At 35.1% G+C, this 15,122-nt stretch overlaps 1 protein-coding gene across 1 annotated transcript; it reads right to left on the bottom strand.

Moving 5' to 3' along the window:
* Positions 1–4,293: 4,293 nt before the first annotated feature.
* On the bottom strand, positions 4,294–6,039 carry LOC143589621 (uncharacterized). The gene is made up of 2 exons (XM_077070334.1): positions 5,191–6,039; positions 4,294–5,064 (listed from the first exon to the last, which is right to left on the bottom strand). The coding sequence occupies exons 1-2, from the start codon at positions 5,774–5,776 to the stop codon at positions 4,577–4,579; spliced, it is 1,074 nt and encodes a 357-aa protein (XP_076926449.1). The 5' UTR covers positions 5,777–6,039; the 3' UTR covers positions 4,294–4,576.
* Between the last annotated feature and the right edge of the window lie 9,083 nt (positions 6,040–15,122).

The following is a 15,122-nucleotide window of genomic DNA, read 5'->3' as shown; positions in this document are numbered from 1 at the left end:
TGTACAACTTTTTAGTCCAATCCAGTACAAGTAAAACACCGATTTTTAAAATATTGATATGCACATTAAAACCAATGTCAAAAATTTGGTCGTGCTTTAAAGTTATTAATGTTGTATTGTTAAATTACTAAATACTATTAATTATTATTATTTTTATATGTGTTACTAAATATTATAATTTTCATTCCTAAAAAATTAATATTTGTAAAGAACATTCACGTATATGAACGTGTGTGGTTTATTGTGGTGACAACTTGGTTGTGCACGTTAAAACTGACGTCTAAAAACTTTAATCGTAATTTAAAGTAATACCGCTTAGAAAAATTATACTTTTTTATGAATGACAATTAATAAATAATAATAATAACTTAACAATACAACATTAATCTCTACTATATATAATACATGAGTGAAGAATCTCTTAAATTTTAAGAGGTACAATCACTATTGCATAATAAACAATTAGTAATACATACAAATTTGAAATTTTAGGAGTAGTGAAAATAGTTACAAATATAGTCCTTCAACTTTAACAAAACTTTGTTAATTTTTAAAGTAGTTACACATAAACCCCTAATCTTTACCCATTTATTTGACAAATTCATTTAAAATTTTTATTTCTTCTATATCTTTTTATATATTATGTTTAAAACAAAACCGGACTTACCGTTACAATGTGCTTATTTTTGTTGATGTTTCAATGTAAAACTTTTTTTATTTTGATGTGTTTATTATAATATACAAGTCAATTAAGCATAAGAGTACAACTCAAATATGCAATTATGAACCAAAAATATAATTACAAATTCAACCCTTTAACTATACTCAACTTTTATAAATTTAATTAATAATTACTCTTTCATCCCATTAAGTTTACCATATATTCAACTATTTTTATTTTTCTTTGTTTTTTCTTTTATATCTTTGAATATAATAAGTTTTAATAAATTTCAAACATACAATAACGACGTGTTTATTTTATAAGCAAAATGATTTCGTGACATTTAAAAAAAAGTATCAATTTTGGTTCAGGTAAAAAGGTTCAGCAAAATGAGTTTTGATCATTTTTAAATTTCTTTTTATTTTTTCGAGTCAACGATCGACAACTTTGACAATAGGGACGAGCTCGGAACCGTACCGGTACTGGAAATACAAATCCCGAAATTTGTAAATTCTTGGTACTGGTACCGATACCAAAATATTCGGTTCGATAACGGTACCGGGATAGTACCGGTACCGAAGGTATAAATTTGGGAAATACTGTACCGATCCCGAAACTCAAAACTTTGGTACCGACGGTACCAAATCGGTATCGTTATGGTACCGGTACCGAATTTGCTTATCCCTATTTGACATATCAAAACGTGTTCGAGTTATAGCGAGATGTAAGCCAAATGAGTTTAGATATTCTAAAAAAAAGTTTAAAATTTTAAAAACCCAGTTATACATTAATTTGTTCATAATACACGTTTTAACACCAGTTATGCATCCGATAACATGTTTGTGTGTATACCCCACGGCATCGCGCGGACACACAGCTAGTTAATAATAATAAATCAATATTGGTTTGATAAGTACTGAGCATAAACTTACTCATTTCCATGAGGAAAAGCTTTCAAGTTCCAAACCACATATAATAACATTAATTTTCAAAACATACTTTCTGTTCAATTATACCTTATTATGGTGACAGCTCAGCTGTGTACATTAAAATGAATGTCAAAAAAGTTTGGTCGTGATTTTAAGTAACCAATGTTGTATTATTGAGTTATTAAATACTATTATATTTATTATTAATAATACAATTATTATATATGTTATCAAATATTTTTAATTGTCATTTACAAAAATATTTTTTTTTATTTAAAGAGCATTCCCATATAGTAGATAAAACCTACGCGTATTAGTAGAAGATTCCCAACCCTTGCTACTGTCTTGGTAGAAAAATTCGGTTCATTGTGAAGACGATTGATTATGCACATTTTTCAATGTTGACAACCTTTATCATGATTTAAAGAAATAAATGTTTTGTTGTTAAGTCATTAATTATTATTATATTTATTATTAATTACTGTTAATAAATATTATTAATTGTCATTCACAAAAACAATTACTATTTAAAGAGCATTTGCATATAGTAAATAAAACCTACATATTTCAATATTGTTGTAATATATCTATATATTATTATATTTATTATTAATAAACTTACGTATTTCAATATTGTTGTAATACAGTAGTATTTAGTAGTTATTAAATATAATTATCTTTAATTATTAATTATTGTTATTATATATAATTAATGTCATTTACAAAATGTATTGATATCTAAAGAGCATTCACATATTATAGACAAAAACCCGATACGTGTTCGGTCCATTGTGGTGATAGTTTGGCTATACACATTAAAACCAATGTCGAAAACTTTGGTGGTGTGTAAAAGTTAGTAAAGTTGTATTGTTAAAGTACTAAATATTATTAATTATTATTATTTTTAAATATGTTACTAAACATTATTAATTCCCATTCACAAGAAAATTATTATTTATAAATAACATTCACGTATAGTGACGTATTTTGTTCATTGTGATGACATCTCGACTGTGCATATTTAAACTAACATCTAAAAATTTTACTCGTGATTTAAAGTAATGTTACTTTAAAAAATAATATTTTTTTGTGAATGACAATTAATAATATTTAATAACATATAATAATAACATTAATAATAATAAATATAATAGCATTTAATAACTTAACAATACAAGATTAATTAATGATAATAAAGCAATATTGGTTTGATATGATGGAAAATAAAAGAGGTAATGAAAATGAAGTTGCTACATTTCCAAGAGAGAAACTTCCAAACCACATAGAATAACATTAATTTTCGTAACAGATTTTTTGTTCAATTATACCTCTTTAAATCATGGATAAAGCTATATTAAAGTATAATAAAATAATATAAGAAATACAAAAGGTTGACAAACAAAATATATCAGCGTCACATATCATTTTTATACCATTTAGTGTTGCAAAAAGAAAAGTTAAAATAGACTATCAACTAGATTGTGCGGGTTCGATTCGGTTAATAGCCTTAACCAAATTAACCAATCGGTTTTGTGTAAATCGGTTCAGTTTATTCGGTTATTTTTTCAATTTCCAGTTCAGTTAATTTCGATTAATAACCAAATCAATTTGGGCTAAAATATTTACTTAAACATAATATTGAAAACGGATGCCTAAATACATGAAATGAATGTATAAATACATGAAATGGTAGTATAAATACATAAAATGGTGGTATAAAACATGAAATACAAAAAATGGAGATATAAAAACTATAAATAAATGAAAATATTAATGGTCTGGTTCGGTTAACCGAGGGTACAAAAAATAACTGATAACCCCTTTTCGGTTAATTTCGTCTTGGTTTCGTTGGTTTTCGGTTTGATTCGATTAACCGTTCAGTTAATGCTCACCCTAGTGTCAACTGTATCATCTCCAAGATCAATATCACCGATTGGGTCCCCATGTTCAATGTATGAGCTTATAAGTTTATCTTTTATATACGCTTACACAGTTTAATAACATCATGATCATTGTCTAATACTTGCAAATGCAAACCAAAATCCAAATTAGTATTAGGAATTAGAAAATGATAATACATAGCCCTCTTTTCACAGCCCTAATATTTGCATAAAGAAATAAAGTTCGTGTGCAGAGAACTCGTCTATATCTAGAAAAGAAAATGAATCATCAATGAAAATAAGCTTATACACCACCTGTGAAAAAAGATACAAAGAAAAGACATACTTTAGACATACATTTTCAATATTAGACCTTTTTGAAACCGGCACACGGACCAAAACGCGTAATGACTTTGCAAAGAGTAAGTACGATATGTGTAATTTCTGATACTTAAGAACGAAAGGAGATATGTTGGCCAAGTACAGAGACGATCAGTGCATTTTACTAAAAAATCAAAATAAAATCATCCAACAAGTGTACTTTAAAAAATCAACTGCATTTCCAATGAGGTTATAAGCAATTCAACCAACCTATCTGCAAATGATACTAAATAAACCTTTAGCCTTAACAGAACTACCAAACTGCAGGTTCAAGCACCAGGTAGTAACGATACCTTGAAATGCAAACAACTGCCATTAACAAATAGATACAGAAGTGCTAGTAAACCATAACCATACACACAACAAAACGAAACAATAATTACCTAAGAACAAATGAAATCAACAAAGAGCAGACTTCAGATAGGAATAGTAACAACATATCTGAATGAAACAAGCACTGAATTTATTAAAATAGCAGAGCTGCAATACACATACATGTGTAATCAGCAACGGCTAGAAACTAAAAATGTCAACTTGACAGACAGAACAAAAACAATCATCGAAAGGAAGGCACTAACAAACAGAAACAAAACAAAACAAAATTTGTGCTTCTTCCTAAGAAAACCAGATCTAGTAGTTGCTTCTTTCTTCCTTAGGACCTGAGGCAGATGGAAAGGTATTGGTCATCTGGTTCCATGGAATCAAAGAAGGTGATGATAATGGAGCTATAGGACCACCATAGGCTGTCCCGACCATCCAGCACCAGACGAAAACTCAGGTAGACCAGCACCTGAAGAAAACTCGGTTAGAGCAGCAGTTGCTGACATAGAACCTCCAGCACCTGAAAGCAGACCGTCGACTGCTGAAATGGAACCTCCAGCACCCGAAAGCATACCGTCTGACATGGAACCCTCAGCACCTGAAAGCAGACAGCCGGCTGGTGACCTGGAACCTCCAGCACCTGAAAGCAGATCGTCGGCTGCTGAAATGGAACCTCCAGCATACGAAAGCAGGCCGTCGGCTGCTGACATGGAACCCTCAGCACCTGAAAGCAGACCGCCAGCTGGTGACCTGGAACCTCCAGCACCTGAAAGCAGACCATCGGCTGCTGAAATGGAACCTCCAGTACACGAAAACAGACCATCGGCTGCTGACACGGAACCTCCCACACCTGAAAGCAGACCGCCGGCTGCTGACATGGAACTTCCCACATCTGAAAGCACACCGCCGGCTGCTGACATGGAACCTCCCGCGCCTGAAAGCAGACCGCCGGCTGCTGGCATGGAGCCTTCCGCACCTGAAAGCAGATCGCCGGCTGCTGAAATAGAACCTCCATCACCTAAAAGTAGACCACCAGTTACTGTGCGAATACCTCTATTCAGATAAAAAAAGTATTGAGGAGCGGGTATAGCAGGAGTCAGAGGCAGTTTGATAGATTCAGTCCCTTTAATGAAAGAAAGGCTAAGAAGTACATTACTTGCCGCGGTTAACTTTCCTTGAACGGACCCCATATACGGGATCCCTCGACCACATTCAAGAGATACAAAGTGGCGAGTAGGAAAGGGTGACCATGGTCTGATGAAAGATGGAGATCCATAAAAATTCCCCATGAGATACAACAACCAATGAACATCTTTGTATTTGTACAAAGGTGTAGGCATGTTTGGATGGTAGAGGGTGACGTTGCGCACAAGCCCATATGTGCTTGTAACACTAACACCCCCCAATTGATGGCGGTTAGTGAAATCATAAACAGCAGCAATGATATCACGCCCAGCTGGCACCTCAAGGGTATTCAGGTGTAAACCCATACCATTTCTGTGTATGGTGATTTCAGAAGGATTTGTTACAGGCTTTCGGGTCTTTTTGTTCTTCGACCCTGGGGGCCTCCCTCGACGCTTTGGAGCTTCAGAGGTATTTTCCATCACACCAAGAAATCGAGAAAAAAGAGAGAAGATAATTATGGGAGAGGTAGAACACAAGAATCAGATTGGAACTCACTACTACGCTTTATAAAGGTGCATTGGCAAAATTTCAAATATGAGTTTTTCCCCACTTTTTCAACCGCTGTAACCAACCCAGTTAATGCACATTAGTATATTAACTAAAGAGATTTTCTATTGTTTGTATAATTAATTAAAATTTGACGGTTTTGAATCAATCAATACTGCTTTATTAAAGCAGAAAAAGTTAAAAATTTATTCTTTGAATTAACCGTATCTTTGATGCTCACTTTTAGGCCAATACTTATAGAAATTCTATTACGAATAATATATCCATATATTAATGTATGTATTTTTTTGTAATTCTCCATACGTTGTTTGACATGGTTTTTATTAATTTTGAATACGTATTTTCTTTCTATAAGATTTGGAGTTGTGGTCTTAAAGAATTGTTATAATATGTATTTTAGTATTACATAGTTTGACCGGACTTTTTACTAATGTTCACTTTTAGGCCAATACTTATCGGGTCTCAGAGGGAGTTGTCTCTCTATCCCCCAGGATGGGTTAAGGTTTTCCCTCATCCCACTCTCCTCAAACCCTACTTGTAGCCCTGCTATGAGTGAGATTTTACCGTGCACGTTTGTTCGTTTGTATAAAATTTGACTATGTATCATTTGGATACACACCTGATTTTTCAAAAATATGATGAAAAGAAACTATTTAATGGTATTAATATTTTTGGAGTTGACAGAATTTCAGATTAAAATGAATGCTATTTCATAATTCATAGTTGATTTGTATACAACTTGCCACTTCTGATATCTAATAAATAATAAATAATACAATTTTTGGGAGTTTATATAATGTTACAAGCACCAGGTACCTTGTAACGCAAGCTACTGCCATTCGCAAATAGATACAGAACCATCCATAAATAGGTTCAAATGTGCTGGTAGACGATAAATTTAAATATACTAGGACTCCATCCAACAACAGTTACCTAAGGAAAATATGCTTCACTTCAGGACAAACATAGAAGATGACTAGGTAATTTACTTATGTGTTAGCACATACAACTAGGACTTGAATAATTTTATTACGTCCACTATGACCTGCAAACTCATATTTTCATATTTATATTCTTCCAACTTCTTGAGCCCTGCTTGTGGTGCGCGCATATAATGTATATATGTGTGAACCCTCGGGTGGGCAAAAGTGAAATTGCACTAATTTTGATGTTATTTTACTAATCTCGTGAAAATAACGTTAAAAGTGGCAGAAGGTTAATCAGGCATCATGTGGTGGCGTTGATAGCCGAAAGACAAGGGTACATGCACCAATCAGTCGGTGTCCCAATGATTTAGTGCTATGTGCCTTATGTCCAAGGCTTGATGCAAAACTACTATCGAGTCGGGGGTCTCACCGGAAGCAGCCTCTCTAGTCCTACAGGGTAGGGGTAAGGCTGTCTACATCTAACCCTTCTCAGACCGTACCATAACTTTGCTATTAGTGGGATATACTGAGTACGATGATGATGATGATATTCTTCCAACTTCTTCATTATAGAAAGAACCCATATATTTACATGTCATCAAGGTTAATTTTTTTAGAAGAAAACCCTAGATATCATTAGACTAAACCAACAGCCGTCACTGTCTAATCAATGTTTTGCTTTCTAACTTCACGAGTGCAAGATACAACAAATCAATGTTGAGTGCCATCTTTCAACTATAAATCAAAACGGAGGAGACTTAAAAGCAACTAATTTATGAACAGTAATAATATGAAATTAAGGCACTGAGTTCATTAAAATAGCAGAGTTGCGATACACAAATGTGTGTGTAATCAGCAACGAACGGAAAGAAACATAAAATTTGAAAGACAGAATAAAAATAACCATCTAAGGCATTAAGCCATAACAAACAAAAATGGAACAAAATTTTCTCTAACAAAACCAGATCTAGTAGTTGTTTTCACGTTCAACCACAGTTTGCCCTCCGAATGGACCTGCTGAACTCCTTTGACCGAAGGTGGATGAAAGGTTATTGCCATTGGGCATCAGGCATGAGATCAAGAGAGATGGTGATGGAGCTGCAGGAAGGCCATAAGCTGTCCTGGAGCTTCCAGCACCAGAAGAAAACTCACGCAGACCATCAGTTGCTGGCCTGAACCTTCCAGCACCTAAAGAAAGCTCAGCTAGATGAGCAGTTGCTGGTCTGAACCTTCCAGCGCCTACAGGAAACTCAGTAAAACCAGAAGTCGCTGTCATCGGCCTTCCAGCACCTGAAGAAAGCTCAGCTAGACCAGCAATTTCTGGTCTGAACCTTTCAGCACCTAAAGGAAACTCAGTAAGCCCAGCAGCCGCTGTCATCAGCCCTGAAAGTAGACCAGCAGTTGCTATCCTGGACCTTGTAGCACCTGAAGAAAGCCCAGGCAGACCAGCAGGTGCTGTTCTGAACCTTGCAGCACCTAAAGGGAACTCAGTAAACCCAGCAGTCGCTGTCATCAGCCCTGAAAGTAGACCAGCAGTTGCTATCCTGAATCTTGCAGCACCTGAAGAAAGCCCAGGCAGACCAGTAGCTGCTGTTCTGAACCTTGCAGCAGCTAAAGTTAGAGCGGAAGTTGCTGTGTGTAAGCCTCCGTACGAATCAAGAAACAGCGAAGATGAAGGTAAAGCCCGAGGTGGAGGTGGAGGCGGAGGCGGAGGCAGTGAAAGTTTGACATGTTCAGTCCCGTTGATAAAAGAAAAACCAAGAACCATTTTAGTTCCAGCAATTAGCTTTCCTTGAATGATCCCGGTATGCAACCTTCCTTCGCCAGTAATAAAAGTAGCAATGTGTTGAGGAGAAAAGGGTGATGGTGGTCTGATGGAAGATGAAGATCCATAAAAGTTCCCCGTGATATACAACAATTTGTAATCACTTTTCCATGTGATGAGAGAAAAAGGCCTGTTTGATCGGTAGAGGGTGATGGTGCGCACAGTCCCATGTGTGGTCATAACACTAAGGCCATTCAATTGGTGGCAATTAGCATAATCATAGATGGCAGCTATGACATCAGAACCAGCTGGCACCTCAAGGCCATTCACATTTAAACCAATGTTATTACCCATACCAACTCCTTCTACTCTGGTCCTTTTGTTCTTTGACCCTGCAGGCCTCCCTCTACGCTTGGGAGCTTGAGAGTTATTTTCCATGACAATAAGGAACAGAGAAAAAAAGAGAAGATTATATTGTGTGTGCTAGAACACAAGAACAAGAATGAATTGAATTGGATTGGAACACACAACTATCCGCTTTATAAAGGCGCACTGGCAAATTTTCAAATATGAGTTATTCCACCCTTTCACGACCGCTAAAATGATCCAGTTAATGCAAATTAGTATATTACCTTAAAAGATTTTCTTATGTTTGCATAATTAATTCTATGATTTCAAATCAATCAAATAATCAATACTGCATCGTCGAAACAGAGTAAGTTAGAATGACATTCTTGGAATTAATAATACTAATGCTCCTTTTAAGACTAATACTTATGGAAATTAAATTACGAATAATAAATCAACACATATTTGGGATTATAAATTGGAGATACGTAGTTTGACCGTATTTTCATTTATTTAATAAAATGTAATTTATTTCTATAAGATTTGACTATGCATCCTTTGGGTACTTTAACATCATAAATTTATTAAAGGAAATGGAACAGAAATATTTAATGTGAAATTATATTTTTGGGAGTGGACATAATTTCATATCAAAGAACGATATTTTATTGATTGATTTGGATTGTTTGTATAAACCTCGACACTTTTGATATTTGATAAATAATGGGATTTTATGAGAATTTGGTATAATGCTGGAAAAGCAAAATCATACTAAGATGATGTTAGAAACTTAGAATACATTAGGGTTTAGCCTAACTCCATATAATGAGTAGCTGCACACAAATGAACTGTTGGTGTAACTAGCATATAAAAAGTGAAGCCCTATAACTTACTCACACTACAGTGATTAGCAAAAAGTGAGTTAGCTTTCCAAAAGTTAGTGGCTTAGATAAGCGTGAACTCATTACCAACCATATGCGCTTTACTTAATCAAACAACACATTAGTATTAATAGCTAGTTGAATTTGGTGGTTGTTTGAAACTTAATTGATGATGAAAGCCTTGTTCACTTGTTAATGAAATAGGGTATTAGACAGTGAAGCTAATGAACTAATCTCTCTCTAATCTAAAAGGGACACAATTTCACTTCGTATAATAGTTATCGAGACGGGTTTTATTTTTTGCAAATACATTTTATATTGATTTTTGAAACATTTTAATAACTGTTACTTATTGTTACGTTTTCTTTAGAAGTTCACTTCCCTTTTAATTAAGATTTTAGTCAATGTTCTCAACCCAAAGTTTTGTAGACAGTGAGTCGCGATTACGTGCATGGTTCCATCAATCCCGTACTTGTGAGTGCAGTATATGATTATATGGTTAGGTGCACTTGCCTGATTGTGTCTTAGTGTTTTGTATCAGTAGTACTTTGAACTAAGACATTTTCTAAATCATGGACACCATCGTATGAAATATAACTTATTTCATCTTTGTCAGCAGGTTATGCTTAATATGTAAAACTTATTGTCAATTAGTCGCGTCACTAAAACCCAATCTTGTGGTAACCTAACTTTGTGTTTGCGCATTAAAGTACGACCAACAATTAAAACAATTCTTAAAAAAATACATAATAGGTATATAAAACACATATTAGTCCCTAGATATAATTAAGAAACTTATATAATTAGCAATTTAAACTATCTAACTAACACAAAAAATAATTAAAAACATTTTACAATAATTAGATAATCAAGCCGGGGTGGGCAAAAGTGAAGTTGCACTAATTTTGACGTTATTTTACTAATCTCGTGAAAATAACGTTAAAAGTGGCGGAAGGTTAATCAAGCATCATGTGGTGGCGTTGATACCCGAAAGACAAAGGCACATGCACTAATCGGCGGTGTCCCGATGGTTGAGCGTTATGTGCCTTATGTCCAAGGCTTGATGCAAAACCACTATCGAGCTGGGAGTCTCACCGGAAGCAACCTCTATTCCTAAAGGGTAGAGGTAAGGCTGTCTACATCTTACCCTCCTCAGACCCTACCATAGCTTTGCTATTGGTGGGATACTGGGATATACTGAGTACGATGATGATGATGATGATGAGATAATCGAGCCGGGGGTGGCTCGGGTCTCAGTAGAAGCAACCTCTCTATTCCTACGGGGTAGAGGTAAGGCTGTCTACATCTTACCCTCTGTAGACCTTACCATAGCTTTGCTATTGGTGGGATTTACCGACGACAACGATGAGAACGACAATAAAGATGATGAAAATAATTAGATTAAAAGAAGTAATTCTAACATAAAAAGTCATATAATATAACATTCTAGACGTAATGCAAACTAAACTGAAAATTTAACAAAGGACCAATGGAGATTAATAGTAAGGCCTGCAGAACTATTAGAAAAGGCGAACTTTTATAGAAATTTGAAAAAGCCAAACCAATTCTAAAAACTTTATGAAGTTGTCTATTGATTAATAAAAATTGGTAATAAATACTACGAAGCAAACGGCACAACTTTAATTTCTAGTCTTCTTTTTCTACACTAACAATATCCGATAAGATAAGAGAGTGGAGATTGAGATGGTTTGGACATGTGAAGAGAAGACAGACGACGAATCCTGTTAGAACAGTAGAAAACATTACTATAGAGGGAAGGAGGGGTAGAGGCCGACCTAGATTGACTTGGGACGAGAGGATTAGGCATGATTTGCTAGAACTAAACCTCTCTGAGGACATGGTCGAGGATAGGAATTCTTGGAGACGTAGAATTAAAGTAAGGATTTCTAGGGAGAAAGGAATACCTTAAGGGCTGCTATTTACTTTATTCTGGTCACACACAATTATGCTATTTTTCTTGTCATGTATTATATATTTTATGTATTAGTAATATTAATTTTACTACGTGCTATTATTAATTATATTACCGTGAACTTTGATCTTCTCCTATATTCCCGTACACATGTTCTTAGAGATGAGGGTCTCTCTGGAAGCCACCTCTTTATCCATTTGGATAGAGGTACGGTGTGCCTACATCCCACCCTCCCCAGACCCTACTTATAGCTTTGCTATTGGCGGGATTCTACTGGGCATGATTGATTGATTGATTGATTTTTCTACACTAACAGATGGTAATCTCCAAGTATTTTCACTTCAGACCTACTCAAACTGCATTTTGCAAAAATTTGTAGAATCTGACCTGAAATTACAGCAAACTTTTCCGAATCTCGCTGAAAATTGACCGAAAATTCGATGGGCATGGCCAGAGCACCTTTGACCGTGCAAGGCGACTTTGAGGTGCCTCACTTTGCATAGGCACGCCCTAGGCTAGGTTTTCTTGCTCTCCAATAACCTCAATTTTAAAACCTTACTGCCTAATTAGGACCTGAAGTTAACGTTTTAGTGGCATGTTGCAATTAAGTAGTCAATGATCATTTGCAATGGCCATTTGACTTAAATCATGCTATGAAAAGGACATCAAGTAGGCGAGTAGGACAGACTCCTTACAGCTCATAATCAAAGCTAGTTTCTCTGGAGTTATGTTTCAAGCAAATGTATAAAGTTCCAAAAACCTTTCTGTTTGGCATGTTTGAGGCTTAATATGATATACTAGTTTTCTGTTAGTAAATCATTTGAGATTGTGTTTTGCTATAAAAATTAAGAAGTGCACTTTATAAAATCGATTGCATTCCAATGAGAAAAAAAAGATATTTAGAACAATTAAACTAACCTGTGTGTCGTCAAAGTAACATTAGGAGACATGTCCAGATACTAAATACATCTTTAGCCTTCAGTCACGGAACTGCCAAATCATAGAAGCAGCTTCAGCATTGACAATTATTCCAAGCACCAGGTACCTTGTCACAAAAGAAATTCATCATCATCATCATCATCATCGTACTCAGTATATCCCACCAATAGCAAAGCTATGGTAGGGTCTGAGGAGGGTAAGATGTAGGCAGCCTTACCTCTACCCCATAGGGTAAGATGTCACAAAAGAAATTGCCATTCACAAAAAGATACAGAACCATCCATAAATAGGTTCAAAGGTGCTAGTAAACTATAAGTACAAAAAATATTATGAATCCATCCAACAATAAATAAACATATAAAAAATATGCTTTGGTTCAAGACAATCTTAAAAGATATCAAGGTAAGTTTCCTAGGTTGCTGTAAATGAACCGAACGTTCGGCAAACTGTTCATGAACTGTTCGGCGGGATGTTCATTTATGTTATTATCTTTAATAAAGGAACAAACATGAACAAGGAAGTTCGCTCAACTAACTAAGAATGAACAAGATTAGAGGCCATGCTTGTACAGTTGTGTTCGTTTACGTCCTCTTATGTACGTTAATGTTTTTTTGTTTATCTTTGTTCATTAAAGGTTTTGAATATTTAATAATCATTTTTCTAATCTTGTATAGATTTAATCGAAATTATTAACTACAGAACAAAAAATATAAATGAGTATTATGTGATTAATTTATATGTAAATTAACATATGAATGTTAAAAAAACACCAATACAAACTTGATAGCTAGACCGAACCATTGGCATTGACCATTCTCGGTTAGCCAAATTAAATTAAACATTGTTATTGTTCATTCGTTTGTGTTCACGAACCATTACAAACAAGTTCATTTTCTTAATGAACGAACACGAACAGAAAATTTCGATCAATTAGTTGTCCGTGATGCGTGAACCATTCACTTCTCCCATAAAAGATTAACGGGCAAACATGAACAAAGCCTAGTTCGGTTCGATTCATTTCTTTTACAGCCCTTGATACAACTAGGATATATAAATACAAAGTGTGTCCACTGTTACCTACAAACCCATTCAGTTTTATATATTTTCAACTCCCTCAATAAAAACAGAACCCTCATATTTACATGTCGTCAAGGTTAAGGTTTTGACTTTTGATAACTGAACCCTAGACATCATTAGAAGAAACCAACCACCAATTTCTAACCAATGTTTTTGCTGTCCAACTTCAAGAGTGTAAAATACAACAAATCTATGTTAGGTACTATCTTTCAACAACTATAGAAATATAATACTGAAGGAAATCAACAGGTAGTAGACTTAACAAATCTGATATAGAAATAGTAACAACAGGTCTGAATGAGATTAGAGCACTGAAACCATTAAAATAGCAGAGTTGCAATACACACGTGTGTGTAATCAGTAACAGCCAGAACAAAATATCAGTTTGACAAATAAAATAAAAACAACTAAAGGAACTAACAAACAGAAATGGAACAAATGTATGCTTCTTCCTTCCTTACAAAACCAGATCTACTAGTTGTTATCACGTTTAACCAAGATTTTCCCTAATAATGGACCTGTCGGAATCCTTTGAACGAGAGGTGGATGATAATGATGGAGCCGTAGGAGCACCATAAGTTGTCCTGGACCCTCCAGCACCTGAAGAAAACTTGGTTAGACCAGCAGTTGCTGTCCTAGGCCTTCCAGCACCTGAAAGTAGACCACCAGTTGCAGGTAAAGCACGAGGTGGAGGCAATTTGATAGATTCAGTCCCATTGATGAAAGAAAGACAAACAACTACATTAGTTTCTGCAATTAACTTTCCTTGAACGGTCCCAATATACAAGAATCCTTCACCACATACAAAGGATGCAATGTGTTGAGTAGGAAAGGGTGACACAGGTCTGATAGAAGATGATCCATAAAAGCTCCCCATGAGAGACAACAATTCATAAGTTTTCTTGTATGTGAATAAAGGTTTAGGTACATTTGGTTGGTAGAGGGTGACGTTGCGCACAAACCCATGTGTGTTTGTAACACTAACAGCCCCCAATTGATGGCGGTTTGTGAAATTATAAACTGCAGCAATGACATCACGCCCAGCTCGTACCTCAAGGACATTCAGGTGTAAACCCATACCATTTCCTTGTATGGTGGTTTCAGAAGGATCTGTTACAGGTACACTGGTCCTTCTGTTCTTTCACCCTGCGGGCCTCCCTCTACGCTTTGAAGCTTGACAGCTACTTTCCATCACAATAAGGTACAGAGAAAAAGAGAGAAGATAATACTGGGTGCGCCAGAACACAAGAATTGGATTGAAATTGACCACACTACTATCTGATTTATAATGGCACAATGGCAAAATTTCAAATATGATTTCTTTCACACAATTTCGACCGTTGTAATGATCCGGTTAATGCACATTATTTTACCTTAGAATATTTTTAA

This window comes from Bidens hawaiensis, unplaced genomic scaffold (genome assembly GCF_021521415.1).
Source record: "Bidens hawaiensis isolate Kalapana, Puna unplaced genomic scaffold, B.hawaiensis_p1.1 tig00037659_1, whole genome shotgun sequence".
Lineage (NCBI taxonomy): Eukaryota > Viridiplantae > Streptophyta > Magnoliopsida > Asterales > Asteraceae > Bidens > Bidens hawaiensis.
The sequence above is the reverse complement of the archived record's forward strand: the minus strand, read 5'-3'. Positions and strand labels throughout refer to the sequence as shown.